Source organism: Numida meleagris, chromosome 2 (genome assembly GCF_002078875.1).
Source record: "Numida meleagris isolate 19003 breed g44 Domestic line chromosome 2, NumMel1.0, whole genome shotgun sequence".
Taxonomy (NCBI): domain Eukaryota; kingdom Metazoa; phylum Chordata; class Aves; order Galliformes; family Numididae; genus Numida; species Numida meleagris.
In genome coordinates this window covers 50,884,789-50,912,541 of record NC_034410.1, presented here as the reverse complement: position 1 = coordinate 50,912,541, position 27,753 = coordinate 50,884,789, and the positions used below count along the sequence as shown (strand labels likewise).

General features: G+C 39.1%; 1 protein-coding gene across 5 annotated transcripts in view; it reads left to right on the top strand.

Annotated features, from left to right (window-relative positions):
• Positions 1–27,753, top strand: part of GLI3 (GLI family zinc finger 3) — a 203,862-nt gene that overhangs the window by 154,750 nt on the left and 21,359 nt on the right. For 4 of the 5 annotated variants that reach the window (XM_021386345.1, XM_021386346.1, XM_021386344.1 and 1 more), the window contains 3 exons: positions 9,501–9,717; positions 11,128–11,244; positions 12,491–12,631. In XM_021386345.1, the coding sequence (XP_021242020.1) occupies positions 9,501–9,717; positions 11,128–11,244; positions 12,491–12,631 (475 nt within the window). The remainder of the gene's footprint in view (positions 1–9,500; positions 9,718–11,127; positions 11,245–12,490; positions 12,632–27,753) is intronic. The other variant, XM_021386347.1, reaches the window with a different exon arrangement.

The following is a 27,753-nucleotide window of genomic DNA, read 5'->3' as shown; positions in this document are numbered from 1 at the left end:
GCAGCGTGGCCTGGAGTGAATATAAAAGGGGTAATGATTTCCCAAGATATTAAGGGTAACAGTTCAAAACCTTTACAAAAAATTATCTGATCTTTAATAAACACATAAGGTTGGGACTTCCTGTTCTATATGATTTGAAATTCAGAACTTCTGTATTTTTCTAGTTCCTTGGCAGCCCCATAATATTAAATGTACAAACTTTTCAGAAAATGAGCTGAACTCCTTGTCAGCTACAGAGTGTTTAAATCAGTTGCAGTTCCACCTAGGACAAGATATTTTCTTTCTATCTGTGCAGATGTAATTGAGAATACGCCTTGGTCATCATAACATCATAACATGCTAAAAATCAGTTTGTTATGACCATGGGAGCCCTTTAGGATCTCTGAGGTCTGAAAGAAACTGAAAAAGCACAGCTGCACTTTTTTTTTTCCTCCCAGACTCTTCCTCTGCATCCCTGATGTCCTGAGAACAGGAAGGAGAGATTACGCAGCATAGTTAATTATGGCCAGATCCTGGTTGTACTGGCTCCTATCACTTTGATCTGAAGCTGAACATCAGGGGAATGATATTGAGGATGCATTTGCCAAGAGCGCAAGAAAGAGATAGCCAGGTATGTAGGGGGAGCTTAGGCATCAGTGGATTAGCATCATCAGGGAAGAGTCTCTCCTTTATGCAGGTATTGGATTCTTAATAATTTCCTCCTCTCATATAAGCATCTTGTGTAGACCTTTTGTGATAGCCAGTGCCTTCCTCTGAACTGCTTTATAGCTACAGAAAAGTGACAATGTATTAATTTCACTTTGCAAACACAAAGAGAAGAGTGAAGAGAAACATAAAAACAGTTAAAATATACAGTTGGAACTATAAAGTTTTTTGTGTGACAAAGTGAAAATAACTTCAGCAGAGAGCCAACAGCCTAATTATGCACTTATACAAAAAAAAAAAAGAGTATCCTTTTATCAAGTTTAAATTGTCCAATTTTTGAATTTAACAGAACGTCTTGTAGTTATAAGACAGGGAGCCTTCATGTTCTCAGTCTTCCTTCTTTATTCAATATTTTATGCATTCTTATTATATCTCCTTGTATTCATCTCCTTTCTGAGGCAAATGGTTTTCAGTCTGCTCTTTAGAGACTTCTTGCGTTGTCATTTCTTCCAGTACTCTCTGAAGGACTACCTCTACTACATGCAATAATATTCCAGAAGAGGACCAGCAATTCAAATGCACCACGGTTTTGTGTATTCTGTATTTCTTTCTATTTTTATTAACATGTTTTTGCCATAGTCTCACGTTGAGCAAATTTTCATTCGTGTGTTGAATTCTGCACTGATCCTCATGAATTGACTCGGTGACTCAATGACTTTGAGACTAGTTCAGACTCTCCCCTGAAATATCAGTATACATCTGACTGTTGTGTTGCTTGTTCATTTAGCATATCTAGATAACTCTTAGCTCTTCGCCATACTCCTCAAAATAATTTTGTCAAAGATACAGGTTTTGTTTTTTCATTGCTTACCTCCATTCATATAATTGTAGAATGGCTTAAACCACCCTCTAGGTCATGCTGCTTAGGGCCCCATCCAACATGCTCTTGAACGTTGCCAGATTGTCGACAATTACAATGAAAAACAGAAGACACCATCTGAGAATTCATGTCTAACTTTTAGTAAAAAATAAAAAAACCTGCTTAATTCTTGTCTATGATTCTATGATTTCTGTTTTAGATTGTAAAATTTAAGTATTCATGTGTTTTGACTATTTATTGAATCTGTGTCAAAGAACACAAATGCTGCACACTGAATCATGTAATCTGCATGTTTAGAGTAGAACAGATAGAACAAAATATATTTGGCAGTGTTTTGCCTGAAACTCTGTTTGATAGGGTGTACCAGATATAAAGTATGTTATTTCTTTTGGAATTTAAAGTGCTTTGCATTTTATTATCTCTCTGTCTGCCTTCAGAAAACATATAATCTGAGAAGTCAAGCAAAATAAAAAGAAGAATATGTATGCGCATGCTGCATTTACATGTACAGAAGCATATATACAAGCGTGATTACATGCATGTGTATGCCTGGAGATGGGTATAACCACAGATCTAGTAATTAAAAATCAGTCTGAAGCAACTTGTTCCTGACTGATTTGATGTTATCAGAGCTTTAAAGTCTTTAGACAAAGTATTGGACCCAGTGTGGTATTAATTCTGGGGAAGTTCTGGAGCTAAGAAATGTGTGCTGGGGTTTAACACAGAACTCACTTCATTTGCAGACCATGAAAAGTGTTAGCTAGCACTTTCCAAGTAGTTAATGATACTGTCTTTAGAAACAAACAAAAAGCTTAGCCATTAATTTGATTGTGAAATAAGTTTACCAGAAATGTCATGAGCTTGCATAGAGGGAACACAGATGAATTATGTGAGGTACTATTAATACATGTCCAGTTATGTTACTAAGGATTTCTGAACGGGAGTAGCACAGTTGAGAAGGACAAAGCTGTCAATGCTGTCTGAGCATATAAGGTTAATACGTGTAGTTCTGTTGCTCTCTGAAACCATTCCATTTTACTCAGGCATACGGCAATGTATTCATGAAGAAAAATTTTACCTAGCCTAGCAGATAAAACAGAATAGATAATATGGTAAGCTGAAGGGATAGTGCAAACCACAGACTGTTAATTTTAAATTGGTAGTGGAAAAGTGAAAAAAAAAGCAATGATGCATGTGAGTTAAATACAATTTTAAGATGATGGCTATTATCTGATGAAAACTGAAAACATAGTATAACTTTATTAGATACGTCTGTACAAATTCAGTTAGATGACTTGTCTCTAAGTTAGAGATTTTAAATAAAATGTGTCAATATTACAAATGCAGAGGGATATTCATGAAACTTAGTTTTGAAAAATGTGGATTTCAAGTCTCAGACCTGCCTCTAGAATCGTATTGCATGTCTGGTTTCATAGTCACAGTTTCAAATTGTTTTCCTCTGTACTTAAGTGACAGGCCATAAAAACAACTGATTGGTTGTGTGTGTTGTCTGTGAGTGCTGCCAGTTAGAAAGCCGAGGGAAAAGAAGAGACTTTAAAACAAAAATTCTTCTTAGTACTAACAAATGTTACATTTATTGTAGGTAAATGCTTCAAACAGAAGTGCATTTTTAAAGTCTCCCTTCCTTTAATACCATTCGGTTTTCATTTTACATCAAGGATATTTCAAGGAGTAAGCATTTCACAAATCTTTTCTGGGCTACAAGGTTCCTGAGTGCATTGTCACTTCAGTGACCTGAGCAATTTGTCAATATTCAGCTTTGCAGGCTGCTTCCATCAGAAGGAGAAGTGGATGACAGATTTGGAAACTTATTTTTACTTGCTCCAGTTTGTTTACAAAGAACTTACATGAGTTCCTGTTTCCACAAACTCAAACAACAGGAGACAGTTTTCTTACATGATATTCTTGGCTTCTTCTCATCAAATTCCATGGAGGACTCATTGGCTTTCTTTTTTCTGTGTCTCTTTTGGGAGAGTCCTTTTGGGACAGTCCCAGACTGTCCTGCTGATCATCTACAGCTTTCCACATCTGACTATTCAATGTTCCTGGCTGCGTATTAATGGATATAATAGTTCTATCAAAATAAACACATCAGTTTTGGTGTTTGAAATCAGCTTATACACTGCCTCTTAGCATCCTTGGTTCAACTCCTGGCCACTTTTACATCCCCCACTTTAAGCAGTGGCTCCTACATGTCAGTTTACTGTGGGATGCGTGAAGCTATTTCTTACATGACTCCTTTGAAAAAAGAACAACTGATCATGTGAAAAATATCACTATTAACTTAATTATGACTTGGATAATGGCTTAGTTCAGCAATAGATGCTGTGTAGTAGAGCCTGGGCTTAGCGCAACTCTAGAGGACTTTCTGATTTTGTTCTCATTTCAGCAGTGCATAAGAACTATTAGGGTTGCTTTCCTGAAAACTAGGTGAATACACTGTTGGAAGGACATTTGTGTGCCCCTATGAACGTTCCTAAGCAACAAAGACTTTACAAATCTGTATCAAAAACTAAAGATCAATTTCTGGCCTGAAAAGGTGGGAAATTCCATTCAATTCAATGAGTCCAGACATTCATGCAGCATTTATTGGTGGATTTCTGCACCCTGGCTTCTCAATTTTACTTGCCCATGGACTTCATGCAACTCATAAGGGAGAGTATGACAAAATAGTGACATCTGTACCTACTTGAGCATGAGCTAAAAGGAGCTGTGGCAGTACCTGATGAAGCCAAGCTAATACCTGGTGATCAGCTTTATTCAATGTGAAGCCGATCCACTTACAAATTACTTCTCTCTTAATGAGCTGCGCTCCATTTAGGAGGGACTAGGGTCTTTCTGTCTGCCTAGTGTCAGTCGATAGCAAAAACAAATGTTAGAAACTATATACAGTGTATGCTGAGGGCTCCAAGGTTATTCCACACGTTGGAAAGGTCGCATGTGCCCCCTTGCAGTGCAGGGTGCTCCTTACCTCATGGGGTGAGCATGTGTGTTCTACTTATGTGCATCAGATCATGCAGAACTGTGTGTTTCATGTTACAAGGAAGATATCTTCACAGTTTTTGTGAGGATGAGAAAACTATTGTGATAAAAGGAAACTTTTGTGATATAATGAAACTATACTCACACTTTCACAAGGTTGGAATCTCCTCTGCATTTTTGTGCCAGCCTGTCTGCTTAGGCACACTTATGCAATGTATAAGAAATAAGGACTTTTTCTTACTTTGAATACACAGCTGTTTTGTGGTAAATTGTGCAGCTGTGACCAGAAATGGACAACCTTGTTAGTAGGACAGCCACAAAGAAGCCACAAAGCTTGGTTTTGATTATAATGTCTGCTTTTCTCCTTCTTGAAATCAGTTCCTTAAAATTTGATGTGCTCGCATAATTGCAGTGCAGTTCACTGAACTGCTTTTACCTCTGGTAAAGGGAGTTTGAAACTTTGCAGTGGAGGAGAAGAGAAAGAGACAGACTGACAGACAGACATAGTAGGCCACAGTGTGGGAAAATAAATGAGTGCTAGGCTATTCAGTTATTATATAAATATGAGATATTAAATTTTATTGGAAGAAGTATTACACATTTTTTCTAACTCTTACCCCTCGTTCAACTCAACAACTAGAAAGATAACCTGCATGTAGTTATTAGTGATGTCATAAACATTCATCTTTTTTTTCTCTTCTCCTTTGTTAAAAAAAAAAAGTCTGTAACAAACACAGATCAGATTGTCTCTGAACTTATAGATTGTCTTTCCTCAGTAGATAGATGGAAGATTCATGATTCATTAACATTTTTGTGAAACCAAGATTTTTTGGAAGTGGCTTGTGTTTTGGAAAATGTGAATGATTGGGGGCAGCTATCTTGCATTCCTCTGGCATCTGGATTTTGAAAATGTTTAGTACCTTGTGTCTGAACTGTAGCCCCTTGAAGGTATCATCAAAGAAACACAAAGCAAATCGAAGCCTCTGAAACTGCTCATCACTTCTGGAAGAAAAAAAAAAAAAAAAAAGTTGTTTTCAGTAGCTGTGAACTTGTAGCTCACAAAATGATTACTTTCAGGTCTTGTTTAACACCTCTGGACATTAATTTTAGACAGTCATGGAGTGACACCAGTGCCATATCAGTACATTATTTCTAAACAAATATGGCTAGAGGGCCTGGGCAAGACCTGCTGGTGCCGCTGCCCATCCTGCTTGGTGGTGCTGGCCTCCTGTCTAGAAACCAGTGTGAGCTCGTTTGGGCCAACAAGAGGGCCTAAAGTTGCTGGGCAAGACAGAGGGATCCATATGGGGCCTGAGAGAAGTCTTGGCTAAGGAGATTCTGTACATATCCTGTGTGCAAGAGAGGCAAAGTTACTGAAGAAAATATGTTAAAAACTTTGGGAAGCAGGGCAGATATCTAGATCTCTGCAGCAGAGCACTCTGTGCTAGCTATGTTGCAGACCTTGATTTCAGCGCAGTTATCAACTTCAGTGTCAAGCAACGTGAATGGTTTTTGAGAGGAAGAAAAAGCCTTGATACCTTCTGTTCCTTAGAATATTTCTGATCTTTTCAAATCAGAAAAATCGGTCAAGCTGTCCTGTGTCAGCATTTTGCCTGAGGTTGACATTAAACCCAGACAGGTCATCTTGCCTCATTTTCATAAGGCTTTCCAGAAACTGTTGGAATTACTTGAAAGCAGCTATCTGAGCTATTTAAGAAATAGCCTGGTGTTTGAACTGTTGTCACCATTTCTGAGTACTCTTCATGGCTACTTGCTACTCTATTCCTTTGCTCATTTGCAATCTCGTTTTTTGTTTCAGTCTCAAGTTTGGAGAGAATGGTTGCAGGTTGCAAGGCTCCATGGGGAAATCCTAGTACCTCAGTCTCAACCCTGTGTGCTGAGTACTGAACAAAAAAAAAATACTGAAGAAATAAGGATTCCTTCTTTCCTCAGCACATCCGTGCACCTCTGTCTCAGTGCATCAGCTGCCGGTGTCAGTGCTTTCCTGTAAGAACTATGAGCTAAGATAATGTCTGGACAAGAGTCAGCCGAGCATGCCTTAACATCCTACTTCTGAAGGCTCCATGTGGTGCTAAAGGCAGTGTAAAGAAAGAGGACATCTCTATGAGGTGAAATCTATCCTTTTGACAGAAACCATGTTTATTTATATACAGGGACATAACAAATACGCTTACTTAACTTTTAAGCACTTGCACTGTATTGGTGTAAGGCTTATCACTGCAGGCCAATGAAACTGGCTTCTTATTTGTTAAAGCAGTACTGCTTTTGTCCTTTAGTTAGAAAAGTATTTTGCCATTGGAAGCATCACCACTTTTTGCATTGCTCTGTGTGGGGCAGAGAATGCAAAGCAGGGATGACACTAAAAATAACCTGCTAGCACAGGAGACTTCTCTGACCTCTGAAGGGATGGAGTAGAAAATATTGCCAAACTCCAGTACGTGTATTTCACGTGTACAACTTGTATGTATACACTGTGGGGCTCCTGCAGTCTTTTTCTACTCACAGCCGGAGGTTCCTTTTCACCATCCAACTTACCTTGTCACTGACACTTTGACAGCCCGCCTACTGAGCTAAGAATATATTCTGTTCATAGCAGTTTCATCCTGCCCCTCCTGAACTGTTTGGGAAGGATCTCTTGTATTCTGCATAGGTTCAAAAATTAATGTTAGATTCAGAAGCTCATGTATCTGTAGTCACAGCACAGTGATAGGTAGGAGCTACATCTCTAAGCTGAGGGCTTAAGTCAGTCACATCTTGTAGGTCAATTCTGAGTTTGTCTTTTTAACATGTAGGATCTGAAGAATATTGAATTTTAAACCAAGAATTACAAAGCAAGGTATTGCCGGGCATTCTTAGACTCTGGAAAGGAAATAATAATAATAAAAAAAGAAGACTGAGTTTCCAAGGGTGCTGTGTACTTGGAGCTCCCAAGGAAGTCAATCCACTTTTTTTTTTTTTTTTAAACTGAAACAATTAAGGGGTGAAAATGTCCTAGATGCTAACTGCTCACAGAGAAACAAAATATGTTGCATTTGTTGATGTTAAAGTGTTTGAAGTACAGCAGATTAACTCATAGTATACATAGGATAGTTGCAGGGATATAATAAGGAGGCATTGTTTCAGCCTCATGTATGACATTGTAATTGTATGTTTTTTAATGAACAGACTAGAGTAGTTACACTTCGTAATGTTTGTTCACTAAAAAGGAAAGGGGGTGTTAAATCATTGTGTTCTTTGATGAATGGCTTGTACACTGAAGAATAAATTGAACAAACTGGCATAGAGCTCAGTGAACATGAAATCAGCTATTAGAAGAAAGCTTGTGAACAAATTCTGAGCCTGATATGCATCTTTTGATTAATGTCCTATCAATCATCCATAGTGGCTACCTTAGCTAAGTCGTGCTGTAATCATTCATGGTTGCTTACAGAAACACTAGAAGGGACTATAGAGCTGCAATAACTGAATATTATTACTGATTTCTCCCTAACTCTTGCTGTGAACAATTACTGTTTTCACTCCATTTCTGCCTCCCTTTATTAAAAAGAATACAATGCAAAATGAAAAGAGAGTTCCTCAAAGACCAGTAAAATTCTCTTGGGGTATTCTTAATAATATTCTGTCCTAAATGGGCAAACTGTTGTAATGCAGAGTTCTCATCAGGAATAATAGTAATGTAATCGCATTGAATCTGTCTCTTTATGGCTTGTAGTCAAACAGACAAAATGTATAGTCAGATTAATGAACACAGAATTTATTTAGAATTATTACTTAAAATGGTTGAAATGATTTTAGCTCTTTTTGTATCACAGTATTTTCAGTTAATGCACTTAAGAGCAACAGCAATTAAGACCCCAGACAGTAAATTTGGATTAAATCCGCCCTTTCGACATTAGAAGAAGCCTTGATTCTTAAAAGGTATTCTGCTGCATCCCTTTCTTTTAAGACCTAATGTTTTAAATTTGTAGAGCTCTTTTGAACTGATCTTTTTTAAAGAAAAAAAAAACAATGTGTACACTTTTTTTTTCCTTTTTGTTACAGTCATATGTAGTGGCAGATGTTTACAGGAGAATCTCATATTTCTGTGTTTGAAGATTTAGCCCCATGCTGTTTATTTTTCAAGTATGACACAAAGAATGTTTTGGCACTACCCACAAAGTAGGTCCTTGGATGGCAGTGTAATTTCCTCCAAAGTCACTGTAGTCTGGGAAATACGGTGAAGTAATGAAGTGATGACAGGTATTAACATGCATAATGGGCTTTAATAGACATTTAATGTTGTTAAACTGGAAGAAGAAGTGCTTTCCCATTGGAATTTTTCTACATTGAGAGTCATTGATCACCAGTTTCAGAGGGGAAAGGTTAATCCATCAGTTTCTGTAACCAAACGGCACTGATGGAAATTCTTTAGGTGACATTTTGGATGAACTGAGCTTTCCATCTTTGCAAACAAATGAGTGATATGACAAGCATGGTGTTCAGAACACATTTAACCAATTGATTTTCTCTCCTCTTGTAATAAGATCTAGAGACATATATGAAAGAGTGTAACATGAGCCAAGATTAAAGGAACTGCTTCGTACAGACAAACGCAGGGGAACTGCATTATCAATAAAAGTACTATAAAGCATGTAGGCACCCATTCTTTTTCTTTATATAAAGTTTGTTATTGCAATAAATAGCTGTTATTGAACTGCTTGCCTTTTATTTCAGTTTTTCTGAATTTTATTTCGGTCAACTTTCCGTGGTTTTGTGGTAAATGTTAGGAAAAAATGTGCTTTGTTAAGGCATCACTTTTGCACTCACTAGTAAAACCAGACCAACTCTGGGTTTAAAAGCAGGATTTATCATCCTTTGGGGCATGATATTAAGCGTTTAATCTGTACAGTGCCATACTGTAATGACCCTCATCATTTTCCTCCCTCTTCCCTCCTTTTTCTCCCAAATTCAGCCCTGCTCTGAGTTTCACATACCCTCCTACACCGGTATCCCTGCAACAAATGCATCAGCAAATTATAAGTCGTCAGCAAACCCTGGGTTCTGCCTTTGGACACAGCCCTCCTCTCATCCATCCTGCTCCAACTTTTCCTACCCAGAGACCTATCCCTGGCATCCCCAGTGTCCTGAACCCTGTCCAGGTCAGCTCTGGACCTTCTGAGTCCACACAGGTGAGAGACAACAAAAGAAACCTTTGTATTCAGCTAATTTAAAAATGAAAAAATGAAACAAATCACTTTTTCTTGTTGGCAATTAATCACCACTGTCACCAAGACCCTTTGATAACAGTTTTCTTGCAGCTATAGCATTTGCGGTCCTGTTATTATAAATAATGGGATTAGGTGCAGTGTTCCTCATTGGTAGCAAGCTTTTTAGTCCTCATAAATATTTCAGTGTGCTTCAACAGCTCTTCATTCTAACCTGTCTTTCCTGGATCAGACAACATAATACAGGTGGGGAGCAAAGAGCAGGAAAAACACGTTGAGGCACGTAACATTTTAAAGCTTAGCATCTTCACATCCAAATCAAGTTGACTAGCCTACCTCGAGACACAGAGTTGTATTTTGCCATCCTGAACAGGTGTGAGCTGCTCAAAGATTGTGCAGAGGTTTGAAGTTTTTTTTTCTCTGATTTATGCAAAATTGGACGTGGTGAGTTGGAGTTAATCATTTCAGTAAGCAAAGTTCTATTCTTAAAAGCTGGAGATGTGCAGCAGGGAATCAGGCCAGTAATGCGCACAGTTCCTGTTTCACCTTTTATTAACTCATGTTGTTTGCTTCTTGATGACCTGGGATAGGTTATTTATCAGTCTGGGAGTTGTTTATCTTCTGGCTAGCTTTTACAAATGTAGAAGCAGAATAAACTGCTGTAGGCAGCATATTGATTTTTTGTGGGGTCTGTGCTGTTCAGGTATCTCTAAAAGATCTCTGGATTCCTACAAGATCCATTTTCAGGTGTAGATAATGATGTTCCATCCAGCACAGCAAGAAGAAAAACAAGATTCTGGCCTGTTTATGTCAGCTTTGCTGCTGACTTCAGAAAATCCAGGACTTCATATAGGATTTTTCGGTTGAGACTCTCACATTAGTGCTCAGTTTTCCTCCCTGACCACTATTATAATGGGAAATGCACTAAAAGTGCTGAGATCTTGCATATAGATATGAAGTGGGAAAACTTTTCTTCCAAGTGTAAAAAAGAAATCTTTTTTCTCCTGTTTATTCAAACTGGTGCATAGCGATTTGGCTTTTCAAAATTGCCTTTCCGAAGTCATCATTATGTGGAAAATCATGTTCTTCCTACTCTTGCCTGGCCTTACAAAAACAGCATTAATTTGTAAAAAGGAATAACATCAAATGCTCTCCTTCCTGTTCCCTCCTTTCTCCATTACAAGGTTGAGTGATGCAGCTCTTCCACATGTTAATGCTGTGTAATTGAAGCACAATCCAATTGCGTATCTGATATAATTAACAGTGTAGCTTCTCCAAATACAGTTGCTGAGCAGCTGCTGTGTATTTCTGTTGGGAGCTACGTATTTATCACAGTCTAATTTTGTCTTTTTGGGGGAAAAAAATGGCCTGCAGCAGAACAAACCCACAAGTGAGTCTGCAGTGAGCAGCACTGGGGATCCAATGCACAACAAGCGCTCCAAGATAAAGCCCGACGAGGACCTCCCCAGCCCGGGTGCAGGAAGCGTGCAGGTACAGCCTTCTGCTCTCAGTTGTAAGCCTTTTTTCTCACTGCTGGAGGGAAAACACATCTTTGCCGTGTATTAGCCCTCTTGCCTCTTACAGGCCTTTATCTCATGCACACAAAGAGCTCATGGTAGCAAGGGACTGAGTATAGGACTTGAGCAATGAGGATTTTCTTTGTTAAAGGATAGGACAGAATGGAAGTAGGCTGAGGGAGAAACATCTCATTTGGTTCAGTGAGTGCTCAGCCCTCTGTTCTCTGTGGAAGAGGGAACCAAAGATATTCAGGTCTTTATTCAGGATGAGTTTTCTATTCAGCAATAATATTTACACCACATTGACTTTTAACAGATGTCAGCACTGTGCGACTTTGAGGCCTTAGTGCTGGCCTCCAGTCTCTTTTGCCACACTTTCCTTACTGGTTGATGCCACACTGCTCTTAGCGTAGTGATTCCTGATTTACAGTGATGAAAGGCAGGTCAGAGACTCAGTCTTGTGAGTGAATCCATGAAACAAAACAAGGTTCATCTAAATCCCTCAGCAGGGTGGGAATAGAGAAATAGCATGAGTACCTAATCTGTACCAAATGTTTGTGCCAGCATCTGAGCCAGTACAAGCTGGGAAGGTGTCCCTTGGAGGAGCTAAAGGTGGCAAATCAAAAACCGAAATGAAAAACCATCTTCCCCTGGTCACCCCTTCCACACACATATTATGAGCAAGAATGGGCTGACATTTAGCCTGCGAATTACCAGTCTGCTTTTGAAAAGTTTATTTATGTGAAAAACTGTCACTGGATTAGCAATGAAATACAGTTTGGATGACTGGTGATACAATTTATGTCCAACTGTAGTACTAAAAACAAAGTCCAGTTAATTCAACTATGCTAAATAATGCCTTTTTCACTCATAATGCCACTGAATAATTAGGGCAAATGTGCAAATAAAAAGCTGCTTTAATATGGGGAGAGGGAAGCTGAGCATTTATGATAAGATTTTAACTGGCATGTAAATGGATTTTTTTTTAGAAATTGCCGTGGATACTTCTGAATAAGAAATACGTATTTTACTCATATAGTTGGCACGTGGTTTTGGCTTACCAGGCCTGTTTTGAGCTTTTGTGTTCTGTAGAGCAGAGTGAACTGAGGGTATAATAATCTGTTTCCTCCCCTCTGTCTTTTAATGATGAAGTAATTCACTTCTCCTCCTCTGTTTCAGGATTTCCTCTCTCCTCACCTCTGTTTTTTTCATCTCTCCAGGAACAGCCAGAAGGTATGACCCTGGTAAAGGAGGAAGGGGACAAAGATGAAAGCAAACAGGAGCCTGAAGTGGTCTACGAGACGAACTGCCATTGGGAAGGCTGTTCCCGGGAGTTTGACACACAGGAACAGCTAGTGCATGTAAGTTAATGGTATTCAGGAACTGGGTTTAAAACTACGTGACCTTTTTCATGAGGGTCAGGTTCTCTGACCCTGTGCTGAGTCAAGTTTCTTAGCTAACAGCACTGCAAACTGGAGTGGGGTTTATGAGTTTCTGAGAATAAAGAAAACTGAGCCACAGTGCTTGACCTGTTCAGTCAGCTAAAGCTTAGTGTAAAATTCAATAAAGTCTTCAATAGAGATTGTAATGGCTCTGATCCTGTAAGCCAGCAAACGCTATTTTGAGTTAGAGGCTTTGATAGTTATTGAGTAATAGTAAGCTGGACATGAATTATTATTAACCTTTAGCCAAGTTTGATTTTTTTTCCCCAAAAGGAATTGTAACAGTAAAAATGGGTGAGGGGAGTTCTTCCCACTTCCCTAAGGGTTTGAAGTGGTTTCTTTTGGTATCAATTTACTGTCGTGTAGAAGCTGGAGTGGGTTATTTGGATAAACACATAGAGACAGAGTTAGTTTGGTCCTTCTAGGAAAAGCAAACTGTATAGTCCTATTTATGCTATGCTGTATATTAGCTATGTCTGTCTTTTTCTTCCTCTCCATTTGCCAAGGTGAATTATTTTTACTATTTTTTAGTATTGTAAGTTAAAAAATGGGCCATCAAATGGAATAATCAAACCTACCGAGTACAACACCCCCACACACTTCCAGTCACTTAGCTAGCAGTGTTTCTCTTTAATTTCATAGAACTTATCTAAATATGCTGAAAAAAAACAAAGGAATTTCTAGTACATATTGGAGAGGGCCGTCTTCAGCAAATTATCTGTGTGTTGGAATCATATTTATTGTAGAAAAATGTTGAGTACTTTCCTGGAGATTGTGCAAAATCTGTTGCACAACATGGCCAATACTACTGAAATAGATTGTCGAAAAATGTACTTTTATCCTGAAGTTAAATAAATAAATAAATAAATAAATAAATAAAATCAAGCACCATGTATTTCTAAACACTATGCAAAATGATAAACTGATACTGCAAAACTGACTTCAGTAAATCAGTGCCAGCTTTCACTTGCTGGAGTGTGACAGACTGGTGGTGCTGGAAATTTTTCATCAAGAATTGTTATTAGTTTATGTTATTGGTAGGTAATAGTAGCAATAGTGACAGTAACAATAACAATAAATGAAAGAAAATCACAAAGTGAAATAATGGCCAGAATGTGACCTTTAAAATGAATTTTTGGATGCTTTTTGCCCAAAACATATCCTACATTTTAATAGGCCGAAATGAAATTTGAGAAGAGAATCTTTTAATGTTGTAATATCTTTTTGGGAAAGGATTCCATATGAAAGGTTGGATGCATCTAAAAGATCAAGTGTCGATCTCGCAATTGATTCCATGCAGCCAGACTGATTGACATCATCTGAGGCTCTGCACAGGCAGTCTTTATATCTACTCATAATTGTAAGGCTAAGCTTTATGGTGACTGGAAAACCTTTCCCAATATTCAGAAATGATCCAAGTGATGATAATAAATAATTTATACCAAAATATATGGAATAAAAGAGAAATTTAGAATAAAAGTGCCTTTGGTAATATAAAGAAGGAAGAGGATTTTTTGAAGTTGCATATATAAAATTTAATTAAATTCCACTGTGCCTGTTACCTAATAGCTAATGTTTTATACAGTTTCTGGTGAGTTAAATTGACAGTGAGATTGTTCTTTTTTTTGTTATTTCTGGTGTGATTTTCATAGCAAATCTGTCTTTTAAAGGTCAACAGCGAGACTTCTCTGAAAAAAAGTCTATTTCTTACATTTTTGAGTGATGGCAACATCTGAAATGGTTTTCTCTAGCTGTAAAAACAGGTAGATAAAAAGTGTTTCTGTGACACAAGGAGTTCTTTTTGGCAATGCTGAAGATTTGGATATGTTATGATGGCAGTTTAAGATTATGAGGTACAAGTCCCAACTTGAAACCCTGAAGACAATAAAATCATCATCTTCGCAGCAACCATCACATTCAAGTAGCTGAAATCGCATGGCAAGAATCAGCGTGACTCAGTGATGGGGCGCTGCTTTGTGATTCTTTTGCTGCTCCAGCAGAGGCCTGCTGTGTGGACTTGAGCGAGTTATTTCTGTCCAGAATTGCAAAAGGACTTGAGTCATCTAGCTCTGTGTGAAAGGCTGGTTCTGCTCCATCTCACTCACATTTTGTCTGCCCTTAATTGCCACAGTGCCCTGATTGAGGCCGGCAGCAACGTGGGGAGTGAAGTCCAGATCTCAGCAAAGCTTCACATAGCTTTTAGATGGGTAACTCCAGAAGACAGCCTTAAGTTCCCATGTAGCAGTTTTGTCCTTGAATATCTTTCCCATTGCTGTGGTCTGTGGCCTCGTACCCAAATACTCATGGGTGAATGTAAGCAGATACAAATAGCAACAGCTGCACTTTCCTCAGCATCCTTGCACTTAGCTTCTGACATGATGTATGCGTGTACATGTGTGTTAGGCCCAGACAGAGCTTGTGTCTCTGTAGTGTGGGTACATCCTTTCTCAGCAATATTTACACTGCAGTAACAGGTGGAGGCCTTGTCACTCCCAGAGTACCATGGTGCTCCGTGCTGCTGAGACACAAGAGAAGGAATGGCCCTGATGTGGGCATGAGGTTGTCTTAACCATGTGAAATCAGCGACTTGTGTGTGAAGCTCCTCAGTACTGTCTGTGGGTCCCTGAGCTAGCTTGTATTCAAGTAGTCACGTAGTTACCATGCTATGCTTCTCAGCACGTTGAGGGCTTTTCAGGATAATAGATATCAGCCTTCAGATCTTGTAGGACTTGCCTGTACTGGCTGCATGTGCTGCCACTCTGCACGTGCTTCTCAGCCTTCTGGCAGGCTCACAGAGTATCAGATGCTCTAGCCAGGATTGAAGTGGTGTTTGAAATGAGATTCTAGTCTGTCACCTGCGACATCAAAAGCATGGGTAACCATCCTGTTTGGTTGATTGTACTGTAGGGTAGTAAGCACCAAGGCAGGTTCAGCTGGCATAGATGAAGGCAACAGTGGCTTAAATTGTCCTGTCAAGGCTCGTTCAGATAACATGTGCCAGTATCCCTGTATTCCCTGACACTCAATGAGGGTGACCAGTGTGAGCAAAGAACTACAGAAGTTGGGTGAGTACCTATGTGCAAGAGAGCACTATGTCATGTTGTGTACATGCACCTGCTGGGCGAGCAGCAGTCAAGTAAACTTGTAGTGAGACAGAGTTAGCTACTTAGACCTTTTCAGAAGACTGCAAGGAAACCCTTTCCTGTCACCCATTTCAAAATTGGTACATTTGACTTGGAAGTATGCAGAACATCCTTTCAACTGTACAGCTGTAGCTCTCCATGCCAGTTTCCTGAGCTTTGGAAATTTGGCTGGCAAAAGGAAAATCTGTAAAATACAGAGTTTCACAAAAAGACCTTGAAAGCATTCCTGTACATCCTGATAAGACTGAATTTTCAGGATCTGCATGGGCTAACTGTAAGTCTTATCATAAATATTCCCCCACTCTTTTGGAGAGGGAATAAAGCTACTCTTTGTAGCCGTGTTTGTTAGTAAGGAATCAGACTCAATACCTCCACTGGCACAGAATAGACTTGTGACCCAAGCTTTGCATCCCAAAGCATTTAAATTTTAGAAGAACTGCAGTGTCTAGGAAAAATATGGAAGGCTGATGTTTTATTTGATGAAGGATTGGGTACATGAGCATGAAGTCCCCTCTCACTAGAATGCTAAGAAGAGCTTTTCCACAATATGCAGTGCATACCGCTCACACTGTAGGTATCGTTGCTCCCATCATGTACAGGGTGTATCCACAAGCACATACACATCCATTTGGAAAGAGGTAAAGATGGGATTGCTCATGTATGCTCCAATCTTTCTGTCACGTGAGGATAACATTACATTTTTGGAAATGGTAGGTTATGATTTAATCTGAAATCAAGAGTAGGTAAATCAGATCCTAGCAATGTCTACATTACGTAGTGGTGTGTAATATAGCATATATGAAACAGTAAGTACAAACACGTCTGTGACTCATGTGATTCATGTAGTACAGCTTTACATGAGAAATTGTGGTCATGGGCACAATGGTCAGTGTACAATGGTGTTTCTCTGCTTTACTTTCTGTAGTGAAGTCCTGCTGTTATTACTGTAAAATGCGGGTGCTAGCAAAAGTACATTTGGTTCCCATGAGACAATGTTTTCTGACTGAATTTATGAACAGAACCTGAGCTGCTATGAATAAATAACTAAAAAGCTACATGAGAGAATCATTATTGACCCACCCAGAAGGCTTTAACACTGCAATGATTTTTATGCAGGAGCTCTTATTTTCAAGTGATATGTGCCACTTAGAATTCAGCATGGTTAAATTTTCATGATACATACACCGAAAGGCAAGGTGTTAAACTGTTCACATTCTCTGCCTTATTTATAGCACCCATCCATCCTTTTTTTTTTCCACCTCTCTTACAGTTAATAGAAAGATTCATGATTCTTCATGGTTGTCTATCTAGTGTCTGACAGTACTGACTGCCCTGCTAAAGCAAGTCACTATCTATAATTGATATCCTTCTATGGAATAGGGTACCGGCTGCAATTGAAGGGTTTTGCTGAAAGCTCTTAAATCTTGACAACTTCTGCCCTTGTTCTGGTTCAGTCGCTAAGCTTCACAGCTGGGATCCCAGGGTTATTTGAACTTGGTGCAAAAGGGATGTGTGTGTTTCACATTAGCAAATCACAAAGTCGGAGAGCAGCATTAGAGCTGCTGCTGTGGCTCCTGCCAGGTAGTCTTATTTACAGTGTGCCTTGTGTTCCTGAAAAGATTGCTCACATTACCGTTTGAGCATGTGTGTTGAAGATTCCTTTCTTTCCCTTCTTCTTATTAAAAAAAAAAAAAAAAAAAAAAAAAAAAAGAATCTTATTTATTTTAATGCCTCAGTTTGCTGCTGGGGTCTTTATCATTCAGCTGTTTAATTAATTTCTCTGCCCAGCAAGATATTATAATTGGGCTTAGCTGAGCTCAAGTTTGTTTTAAATATGTGATAAATGCAATTGAGCACCCAGAAGCTAATAAGATATTGTATATTTTTATAAATCTGCTTTTTGTTGCAGTTTGTCTTTTTTTTCCCCCAGAAATCAGTTTAAGAATAAAATATTGCAGAAGGGTTAGACACTAAAGATAAAAGTTTGTTTAAGAAAATTATCCTTCAAGGAAATGACTGAAGTTATTGTTAAATATTAATACAATGGCAATCAGAAAAACGCAGTGCTGCCTATTTCTCATCCCCCTTGCTGTGTAGAGTTGATAATTATTTTTTTTATTCAAAAACATGCTTGAAGAACTGTAGAACTGTTTTTTGTTAACGTTTTCTTCTTAATTGTGCAGCAATAAAATTCTCTCATTGTTGTTACATATGATTAGATGAGATCAAAAAGCCCTAAACTGACAGTGACGGCTTACAATCACAGTTTTATTTGCTGAAGTCTTTCTGCCTGTTTTCAAGCCCTGATGACTGAAGCACTCCCCTGGCAGTCCCTGGAGCAGTCACTGTAATGCTCCTCCATGTCCCCCAAACTGAATTTCTCAAGGTTTTTGCCCTCTTTTCCTGTAGAAAAGGGTGGGTTCAGCCTTGGCAGACAAAAGTTGATCCGTGGAGACCTCTGTAAAACCTATGCTGTGCTCACAGGCTATCTCAATTCAGGTTCTGCAGCATTTGTAGTGATTTGGGGTGCCTTGATCAATGCAGTGCACTGCTAAACTGAAGAACAGATCTGATCAGGAGGTGAGGAGCGCGTTGCTCTCTGAAGGACTAGAAGTCTTTGTAGTGGTTCATTTTGGACACCCAGTAACAGGAACACCTGCAGTTAATAGACTTTTGAAAGTCCCCCTCCCTGTTCTGCCTTAGTGATCTATGGCTTCTTCCTCAGCTGCTCTCCCATAGGAGAGGTGGCAGGAAAGGACTGTGAGAGCCTCACTTTTCTGCGTTAAAAGGGATCCAACTGCAATACAGGAAATAGCTACTCCTTTCGATGAGAACTGTTCACCTGGTTTGCAGTGGCAGAGCCATAAGTGAATTGGGAAATCATGGTTTGCTCCAGCTCCCTGAGCTGGAGATGATCATCTAACTCTCAGTGGCACAGGTGAGTTGCCAGCCTATGAAATGAGGCCCTTTGCCATCCCAAAGGGATGTAGTTAAACACTCCAGATGGCATGTGTCTGAAGATGTACAGGGATTTATTATTTATTTTATTCTGCAAAGGCTGTTTTCCTTGCATTTCCACCTAGGTTTTGGTGCTAGTGCAGTAGCAGAGATGCTTCAGTCCCTTCAGAGTCTCATTGTGCCTGATGATGGCAGCAACTGCGCTGAAAGGTTCAGAAATGTTTCCTTTAAGTTGAAAAGAGTAAGGAGTAGGTAGGAACATGAAATACATTATAGTAATTTTTTTTTTTCCTGAAAAAAAGAAATATTTTACATACAACAGTAAAGTTTATTTTGTGGTGATTTTATTCTATTTCATCTTTTTTTTTTAAATTTATTTATTTATTTATTTATTTATTTATTTATTTATTTATTTATTTATTTATTTATTGGGGTCTGGACCATGCCCCATATTTGGAGAAGCAGTGCTATGCACAAAAGGAATCATTCTTTGAGTAACACAAACCCAGGGCTTGGACTGAAGGCTGGGACAATGCAGAAAAGGAAGGCAGCTGCTTTGGAGGCAAGCAAGTGCTGTGCAGTTTTTCTTCAGCTCATGTATCCCCTCACTGCATTTGATCTGTGTAGCTGTGAAGGAGGAAGAAAGAGAGAATATAGAAGAAAAGCAAATAATTGTGAGAAATATCTGTCCAGAAGTTTGGACTGAATGTTTAGAGTTAGATTTCAAGATTTCCTCGCTGCCTGTTTAAGGCCAAGTTGTAATTTAGATGCCACTTTATTGTGCTCGGATATAGGCAGCTGAACCTGTAGCTTTAAAATACACCATAATGGTAGCATCGTTTTAGGCCAGTGATTCATTACCTGCCATTCAAAAGCTGGTAAGCCAATCTCTGCCCCTAAATGCATGCACATTCTCTCTTGGTTTCCACATGGGTAACTAACACATACTTGTTCTTCTGAAGCATGTCTTTAACCCCCTATCAAAGGGGCTTTAAGGTTAAATAACCACAGATCGACCTCATGCTGTTTTCTCTATGCTCCATGGAGCATCAGCAGCCCCTGGGGCTGGCACATTTCTGCTCCATGCCAGCCACCAGAATGCCCTCTGCCTTCCAGCAGTGTTAGAAGCCACCGCTGCTGCCTTCTGAAGAGATCTCATTCACTCTGGGCTTGACCTGAAGGCCAGCTGTGCTTTGGCTCAGGTCCTCTTAAGCACTCCTGCATCAGCAGTTCTCCTTCCTAGAGTCTGGCTTTGGATGAATCACAGAGGAGATGAAAAAAAAATTAAGTGGGGATTTTTTTTTGATAGAGAAAGGTTTGCAAAAAAATAAATCCACCCTAATCTGTGAAGTATTAAGAGGGGATTTAGAGAGAGAAATATAATCATTTTTTATTTTAATTCCTCTGTAATTAGTGTTTCTTTTACAGCATTAGTAAAAGTTGTTGTTAGTCTACTGCTGCTATGGCTACTGTTCATGTGAGTTGCCAAAGTCATTGTCTCTGAATTGTTGTCCCTGAAAGAGATTGCTCTACTCTGGCATGCAATTTAAATAGCACTTCCTTTTTGCTATGTGAGTAGACACTGATCAGTGCTCCTCCTGTGCCCAGAGAAGTTACTCTAGCAATTTAGATTGAAATCAGAACAAGTGGGTACTTGAATGAGAAGGGCCATGCATGAAAGTAAGTGGGTCTTGGCGTCCCTATGTAATTTTAGTCACAAAAAGTTTTTCAGATCATCTGTGGACTGTATTTATTTAGTCTTTATTTTCCGTGATAGTGGAACTAGTGAGCTTCTCCAGGTTAGCGATGCTTCATGGATGATTCAGTTTTTTGGGAAGTGTAGGGTCAGAAGCCAGCAGCCAATTTCCAGGAGAGACCGTGCTGCCTGAGTGAAGGTATAGGCACAAGTAAAGCTGCAAAGTGAGTCGGCTCTTCAGCTCCTGACTCTTGTTGGCATATTGCATAGAAGAGAGGAAATAGAAATCCATGCCAGCTGCTTCAGCTCCCTCAGAGCTGTAAGGAAGGTTGGGATTGTGCCTTGAGTCCAGATAGCATTCAGTCCTGTCCCAAGGGTCCGGAAAAGCATATTCCCCTGGGCGGAGTTGCCAATTCTGTGTGGGTTTTTCCTTTCCTTTCCTTTCCTTTCCTTTCCTTTCCTTTCCTTTCCTTTCCTTTCCTTTCCTTTCCTTTCCTTTCCTTTCCTTTCCTTTCCTTTCCTTTCGTGCTGCTGCTGACTGAGTAGTTTGTTGTTATGTAGCCTGTCTTACAATGGTGAACAAGTGAAATGCTGACCTTGAACTTTCCGAGACCCTCTGTTCTTCGTGATTTTTTTCTACATTGCTTTTGTCTTCTCAAAAAGAATAGCATTTTATCCATAGGGCAGGCCATCTTCCTGTCTTTGTCATGAGTGCCATGCTCTCCCTCTTAGACACCTGTATTGTACCCAAAAAGTTTGTCCATAGAAATCTGATGCCCAGAGGAACCGAAATCTGTGAGCTCAGCCTGGCTATTTTACATGGAAGTGCTTTCTCTCAGACAGAAGTGGCAGACTGGCATGTTCAAATGAAGACAGGGTTGAGTGAACTGTGTACAGGCTCAAGTGTTGCTTCTGCATTTAATTCTGAGGGTTTTACAGTGTGGATTTATCTTTGCATCCTCTTTTGTTTGTGTAACCTCTTAATAGAAGAAAAAAAAAAAAAGACCATACAAGCCTTTTATCGGGGTTCAATAAATTTAGTGTTTTTCAGTCGTCACTCTTCCGTGTGAGTGTGACTTCTTTCAAGGTGTTGGGTACCTAATCTGTTAAATGAATGGGTGGTGGTTTTGTCAGGAGTGGGTCCTCTGGTGGTTTGCGCTGTAGGTATGAGGTCTGCATATACCATTCTTATGTGTATCACAGGGCTGAGATGCCACAGTTCTCTGTGAGATAAAGTAGTCAAGCTGAAAATGAAACAAAGCTCTAACTGTATCCCTCCTTGTGTTTAGCAGAGATAAACTACAGTGAAGTCTCAGTGCTGCTCCATTTGGCTTCTGGCAGCAGCTTTAATTGGTAAAATGCAGATTTTTTTTTTGATCAAGAGAGGATTATTCTTGTTATCAGTCTGGAGCATCTTATTTCAAGATGAAAAGGCTTCGCTGAATTACAGATGCCAACATTTTTACAAAGCACTTGGCGATTGACATCTCAAAGAGAAAGTATGATTTATTAGCCTATAATGGCTAACACTGAGCACTGGGCTAGGTCCCACTGATTTGTGAAATTGCTTAATATGAATTGCCTTTTTTGTGTAATTCAAGCCCTAGGTTTTTCAAATAAACTTAGAATATAAAGTGTATGAAATGTTACATACCTGGAAAGGGGGAAGTGGAATGGAGCTATGTAGCTAAAAAGAAAAGAAAGGGAAAGAAAGAAAGAGAGAAGGAAAGAAGGAGAGAAAGAAAGAAAAGAAAAAGAAAAGAAGAAAAAGAAGAAAAGAAGGAAGGAAAGAAAGAAAACGAAGGAAAGAAAGAAAAAGAAAGACCTACTTCTAAATCCATCTTGGTGGTGTTTTTTTACAGTAGTTTGGTTGATATGTTGGCAGAGTAAAGATTAATAACAAGCCTTGTCGCTATCAGTAGCTGCTTGTCGATTCTCTGTAACAGGGCTGTCTGTTCAGCATGGAAATTATTGATTAAATAAAAATTGCTATTAGATTGTGATGTGATCCATAATCACAAACAATGGTGGACATTCCTCTTTCAGATCCCAAGCCATGCATCAAGTTTTTCCTTGCAGTAATTTATATTGTGCTGACACTCGCACCCATTAGGCTTTTATCCTCTCCTACATGTGTCAAGAAAGCACTACAAGAAAGAACAGCAACAGTGCAGTGGCAGGTAGGAGCTCACTAAATTCTCTGAGAGAAGCACAGCATAGCTAAGCCCATCCTTTGCTTCTGGTCAGAACCTTCCCTCAGCAGTGGACAGCACTTCTTGAATTCAGGGACCTTTTTCTGAGTATTTTGATTGAGAATAAGAGCTTTCTCCACAAATATTTGTACTCAAAATGCTCACTGCCCATTTTTGCTTCTGTTATTCTCTTGGCACTGATTTTATTCATGATCCTTGTTTAAGGTGCACCCATGTCAGGTTGATGTGGAAGGGGTATGCATCCAGACAGACTGAATACTTTCTTTCTTTTTCTTTTATTAATATAAATATTCTGGAGTGTGAAAGCCAGGTGGGTTTCCTGTATTTATTTAGCTCTGATGCTTCCTCATATGAGGAATCCAGGATCAGAGTGCTTCATTTAAGACTGCATCACTTTAGGCTGAGTTAATTAAAAAGATATTATCTCACTCTTCTCCCAGCACATGTGAGCATGGTACCAACTTTCTGCCCCCCAGTTAGAGACTGTGTCTAAAACTAATGGAAACTTAGTCAAGATTTTTTCCAGAGTCCGGCTTTTTATAGGAATTATGCCCACACAGCTTCTCTGTTACTTTGTCTCGAAAGACCTTAAAAATAAATGTGTCAAAACTGATCTTGCCTGGCTGCAAGGCAGAGGCATTCTTGTAGCTCTGGCCCGCAGATTTGCTGGCAGTGTCTATCAGCACTAAGCATAATTATTAGAAGAGTTTTATATCTCTGTACAAGAGCTGAGAATATAGCAGCTTAAAACATTGTGTGTACATGGTGATTTTTTTTAATTGTAATTTTTCTTAACATTCATAGAATAAGGCTTTATCCTTCAAACTGTCACCAATGCTCATTATCATACTATATTTTAGATAGCTTTTGCATGCCTTTATTGTGTCTAAAATATTTCCAATATAGTATACTACAGATAACCAAGAAAATCCTACCTGCAGCATTTGACTGTTTGCCATATTACATTTATGTTAAAGAGAGTGTTTAACAATAAGCTCTACTTCATTCACTATACAGAGCAAACACAAAGTTTCACTGTCACTTTAATTAAGAGACCACTTCATTTTGCAAAGCCTGAGAATGTGCCTTGCACACCTCCCTCCAGTTTAGCCACTTTCTCTGTGTGGATCAGAGCCAAGGGATTACTAGCCAGGAAATTAATTGCCAAGGGGATTCTGACACTTATTGTTAGTAAAAAAAAACCTGAACAAAGAAGCGTGTTTTATATCACACTCTGAAGGTGCCAGGCTCTAGCTCTGATGAGGTAGTGTTGCAAAGATGCAGGCTTGTTGTTTCGGCTGCCCTTTGGTTGTCTCCTGCAGAGTCCTGGGTCCAACTGCTAGCATGTGTCTGTCCCATTGAAGTGGATTCACAGCGATGTGTAGGAGAAGAGCTGCATCTCTGAAATAAACCAGATTATTTAGGATTGATTTTTAGTTACCAGGAGCAACTTGTAAGTTCACTGCAAATAAATTAGTGTGTGGAATGTAAGGCAGAAGGACGGCTTTGGCATTTTTTTAAGTGTGTTAGGTGATACCCTCATGTTCTACTTGAAGATCCTTTGCAGTTTTCATTCCACTTGTCCCAACATATGTCTGTTGTCTGGCTATGGCACAAGTGGCTGTGGTACATAACAAGAGAGCAGAAAATGTTATCTCAGGGCACGAGAGAGATGGAAGAAGCTATCCCTGCTGCGGTTCCCAGGAGCATCGAGGATAACTAACCTTTGCTAACCTGACTTTGCTAGGATGCTTCGGGGATGACTAAACCTTGCAGAGATGTGAAAGATAAATTTGAAGTGAATCTCCAGTGGAAAAAAAGCCTAGGGATGTCTCAGAGAAATAATAAACCTGTTGCACATGATGAAGCTTGTTAGAAGTGTTTCTTAGAGTTGTCAGAAAGGGAGGGCCCAGACTATCTTCTGCAGTTGTCAGTGCATCTGTCACCCACTGATGTATTAATTCTGCAAACATATATGTGATGAAACAAATACTAAAACATGCATTACCTCGTGAAGGTTTTGATGATGCTTATCACTGCCATCATTTTTCTTTCTAGTTTCTGTGAGAAGTGTTGTCTGTTTTTACGTCACTATATTCTCAGCTTTCTCAGGGCTTTTTGTGCAATTCGTTGTAAAACGTGGATAAGGCGTTGTCTGCTAATCTAACCTGCAGCTTTCATAGATTATGTATAAAGAGACACTAAGTGCATTTGTTGAAGAAATCCTGCTATTCAGGAATGTTTTTCTGCATTGACATTTGTATTGTATGGGTAACTTGAATGTGATCATGTAGTAAGCACAGGACTCTTAAAAAAAAGTTTAAAAGACGATGAACTGAGGTAAGTCCTGCTAAGGAGTATCTTCTCTTTCATTTCAAGTGGATCACTGTCAGCTGTACTGCAATCATTAATAAAGTACCAAGAGCAGAAGGAAATGCATGGTTATACAACATCTGATCCAAAGTTGATCTAAATGAAGTTCATACTGTTCAGCAGGTCTTGGCTACTTAGTCTGTACGGTATTCCTTCCCATATGTTTAATACTCCTGAAGGAGCAGATTTCATTTAATTATTTGATGTTTACCTTGCTACCTTGCTATTCCACCCCATTAGGAGCACAGGATTTTCAGTAAAAGAAGGCAGTATCTTTTTTTCTTTTTTTTTCTTTTTTTTTTTTAAGTGTTCAAGTAGTTTGCCAATTTTTCTGTACCAGTTTGGGAGTTTGGAAGTCTTCAAAATCTTATTAAAGTTATACTTTTTATCTTTTCCTTGTTCTGTCTTGCTGTAGTCTTTCATAGATTAATAAATTACCTCATGGGATTACAGTTTGTCTATGGTAATACAAAATGGTATTAAGCTGCTGTAGTGTATGCTTACATTTTAACTCAAAGAGCCTGTTGGTAGTAACCTGCTTTCAATCTGTTTCCAAAACTGGGCACTGAAAAGCATTATAAATTTTAACAGATTTTTGTCATTAAACCATGTAATTTCTATAAAACAGCTCTGGCTTTATATATTCATTTTGTGCACTACTGTTGTTGAGATATTTTGCTGGTACGTTTTTACTTACATTCTTTCTGCTTTAGGCATTTATTTGCTGGCTCCACTGGCCTGGTCTGTGTAATGGTTAGAAATCTCTTCCCATGTTATTCTTTTATTCTTGTGAATATGCTTTGTTTTAAAGGAAAATGTTATTACTTTGAGCATGGTTTGAACCCAGTGCTCAATATATTAAGTGTAACAGCTGCTGAAGCCCCACTCCTGCAGAGAGCTCTGCGTGGTTGGACCCAGTGGAATTTAACAGACACTGCACTGCCATAGGAGCCCACGTGAGCAGAGCACCTCACAGAATCAAGATCTGCACATCTCACCTAGGAGCAATGGCTGGAATTTATCAAAGCCAAACAATATAGGGGGAGCATCGTTAATTTCAGGTTTAATATATACAGCAGATCTGATTTCTTTTGAAATTGGATGACTTACTATGGCAGAAAGGAGGACTGTAGATTTATGTCTTCTGCAGCAGTGTGGGAGAAGGTCCAGAGTGTTTAGAACTTCTGTCTGGTGTGTGCTGATGTGCCTCTTGCAAAACCGGAGGTGTTTTCATTCTTCATACTGTTTGCAAATACAAGTAACATCTCATTTTGATGACTTCTTTCTCAGGTGTGCTGGCAGGAATTCTCTGTAATCTTTCTATGCCAGTGAGAAAAACCCGTATATATATATATATATATATACGGGTTTATACTATATATATATATATAGTTTCTTGTTGAGCCTGTTGCACTAACTCCTGTAGCAAAGTGCTTGAGTATTCAAATTTATTTGTTTGTTTGTTTATTTTTAAGGCCTGTTTTTCTTGTATGTTTTTGTTAAAGATTGCGCAACGGCGTGTTTGGGTTCAGAATTGCAAAGAAGGTAGTCAGCCCTGGCTCATGTTGGACACGGCCTGTGAGGGAGTTTCAATGGATTTTAACTTGGGTTTTGTGGAAATTCTGTAGCAGTTGCACGCAAAATCAATTTTTATCCCCTAAATGGAAAGATCATGAAGCAGAAAATTTTGAATTTGAGCCTCAGGTAGTTTTCTGTTCTCCCATATTCAGTTGCTCCTAGACGGTATCAGACTTATTTTCTATTCAACATTCATAGGTAACTGTCAGACCTAGTGAAGGGCAGACACTGGGTTTCAGGCCATTCTTTACCTGTCCTTGTTTGTACTCTACTGTTTTGACTGGACTGAGAGAGGAGTGTATTACTGAGATCTGCAGGAGAGTGAAACTGCTTGTAGTGAGCAGTCCTCTTTTGTAGGTTTGCAGCAGGAGGATGCATCATACCTCCCTGCTGTCATGCCATAGAGCTTTCCTGATGGCAGGAATTATTCTTACATCTCACTCCATATCATTTGGGTCTATAGCCGGATCACAGTGAGCCTGTGGGGAGAGCTTGTGTGCATGTGTGATGAAGAGAGAAGATGGAGAAAAGAAGAAAGAAAAGCAGGCAGAACATGCTGATCATCTGTGCAGGGCTAGGTATAGGATTTGGGAGCAGATCACCTTCAGTCACTGCTGCATTGTAAAGGCCAACAGTACAGTTTCTTCACATGGTCTTAAATCCTTTAGCAAGTGACCTTTCTTCAGTCATTTCTTTCAGCCCTGTCCTTTTGAGCCTCATTTGAATACTCTCTCACTGGTGCATGCTTTCTCCCTCTTTTTTTCTCTTTGCAAATTGTAAATCTCATGGTTTATACCGCAGGTACCAAATTAATCTAATTTTCACAAAAAAACAGGTAATGCTAAAATGTGGGTGTAATTTGGGGACCTAAATATGAAGAGCATAAAAAATACAAAGTAAAGTGGGCCAAACATGAGTAATTAAAATCATTTTTCTTGAAGTGATTTCTGCACATGTGAACTCCTGATAAAGGTAAAGGTTATAATGGGATTCTGCCTTTCAGACTGCCTTATAAAAAAGGAATGACCCTGCAGCAAAAGGCTTTTTTTTGCTCATGTGTTGCAGCTTATCCATGACTGC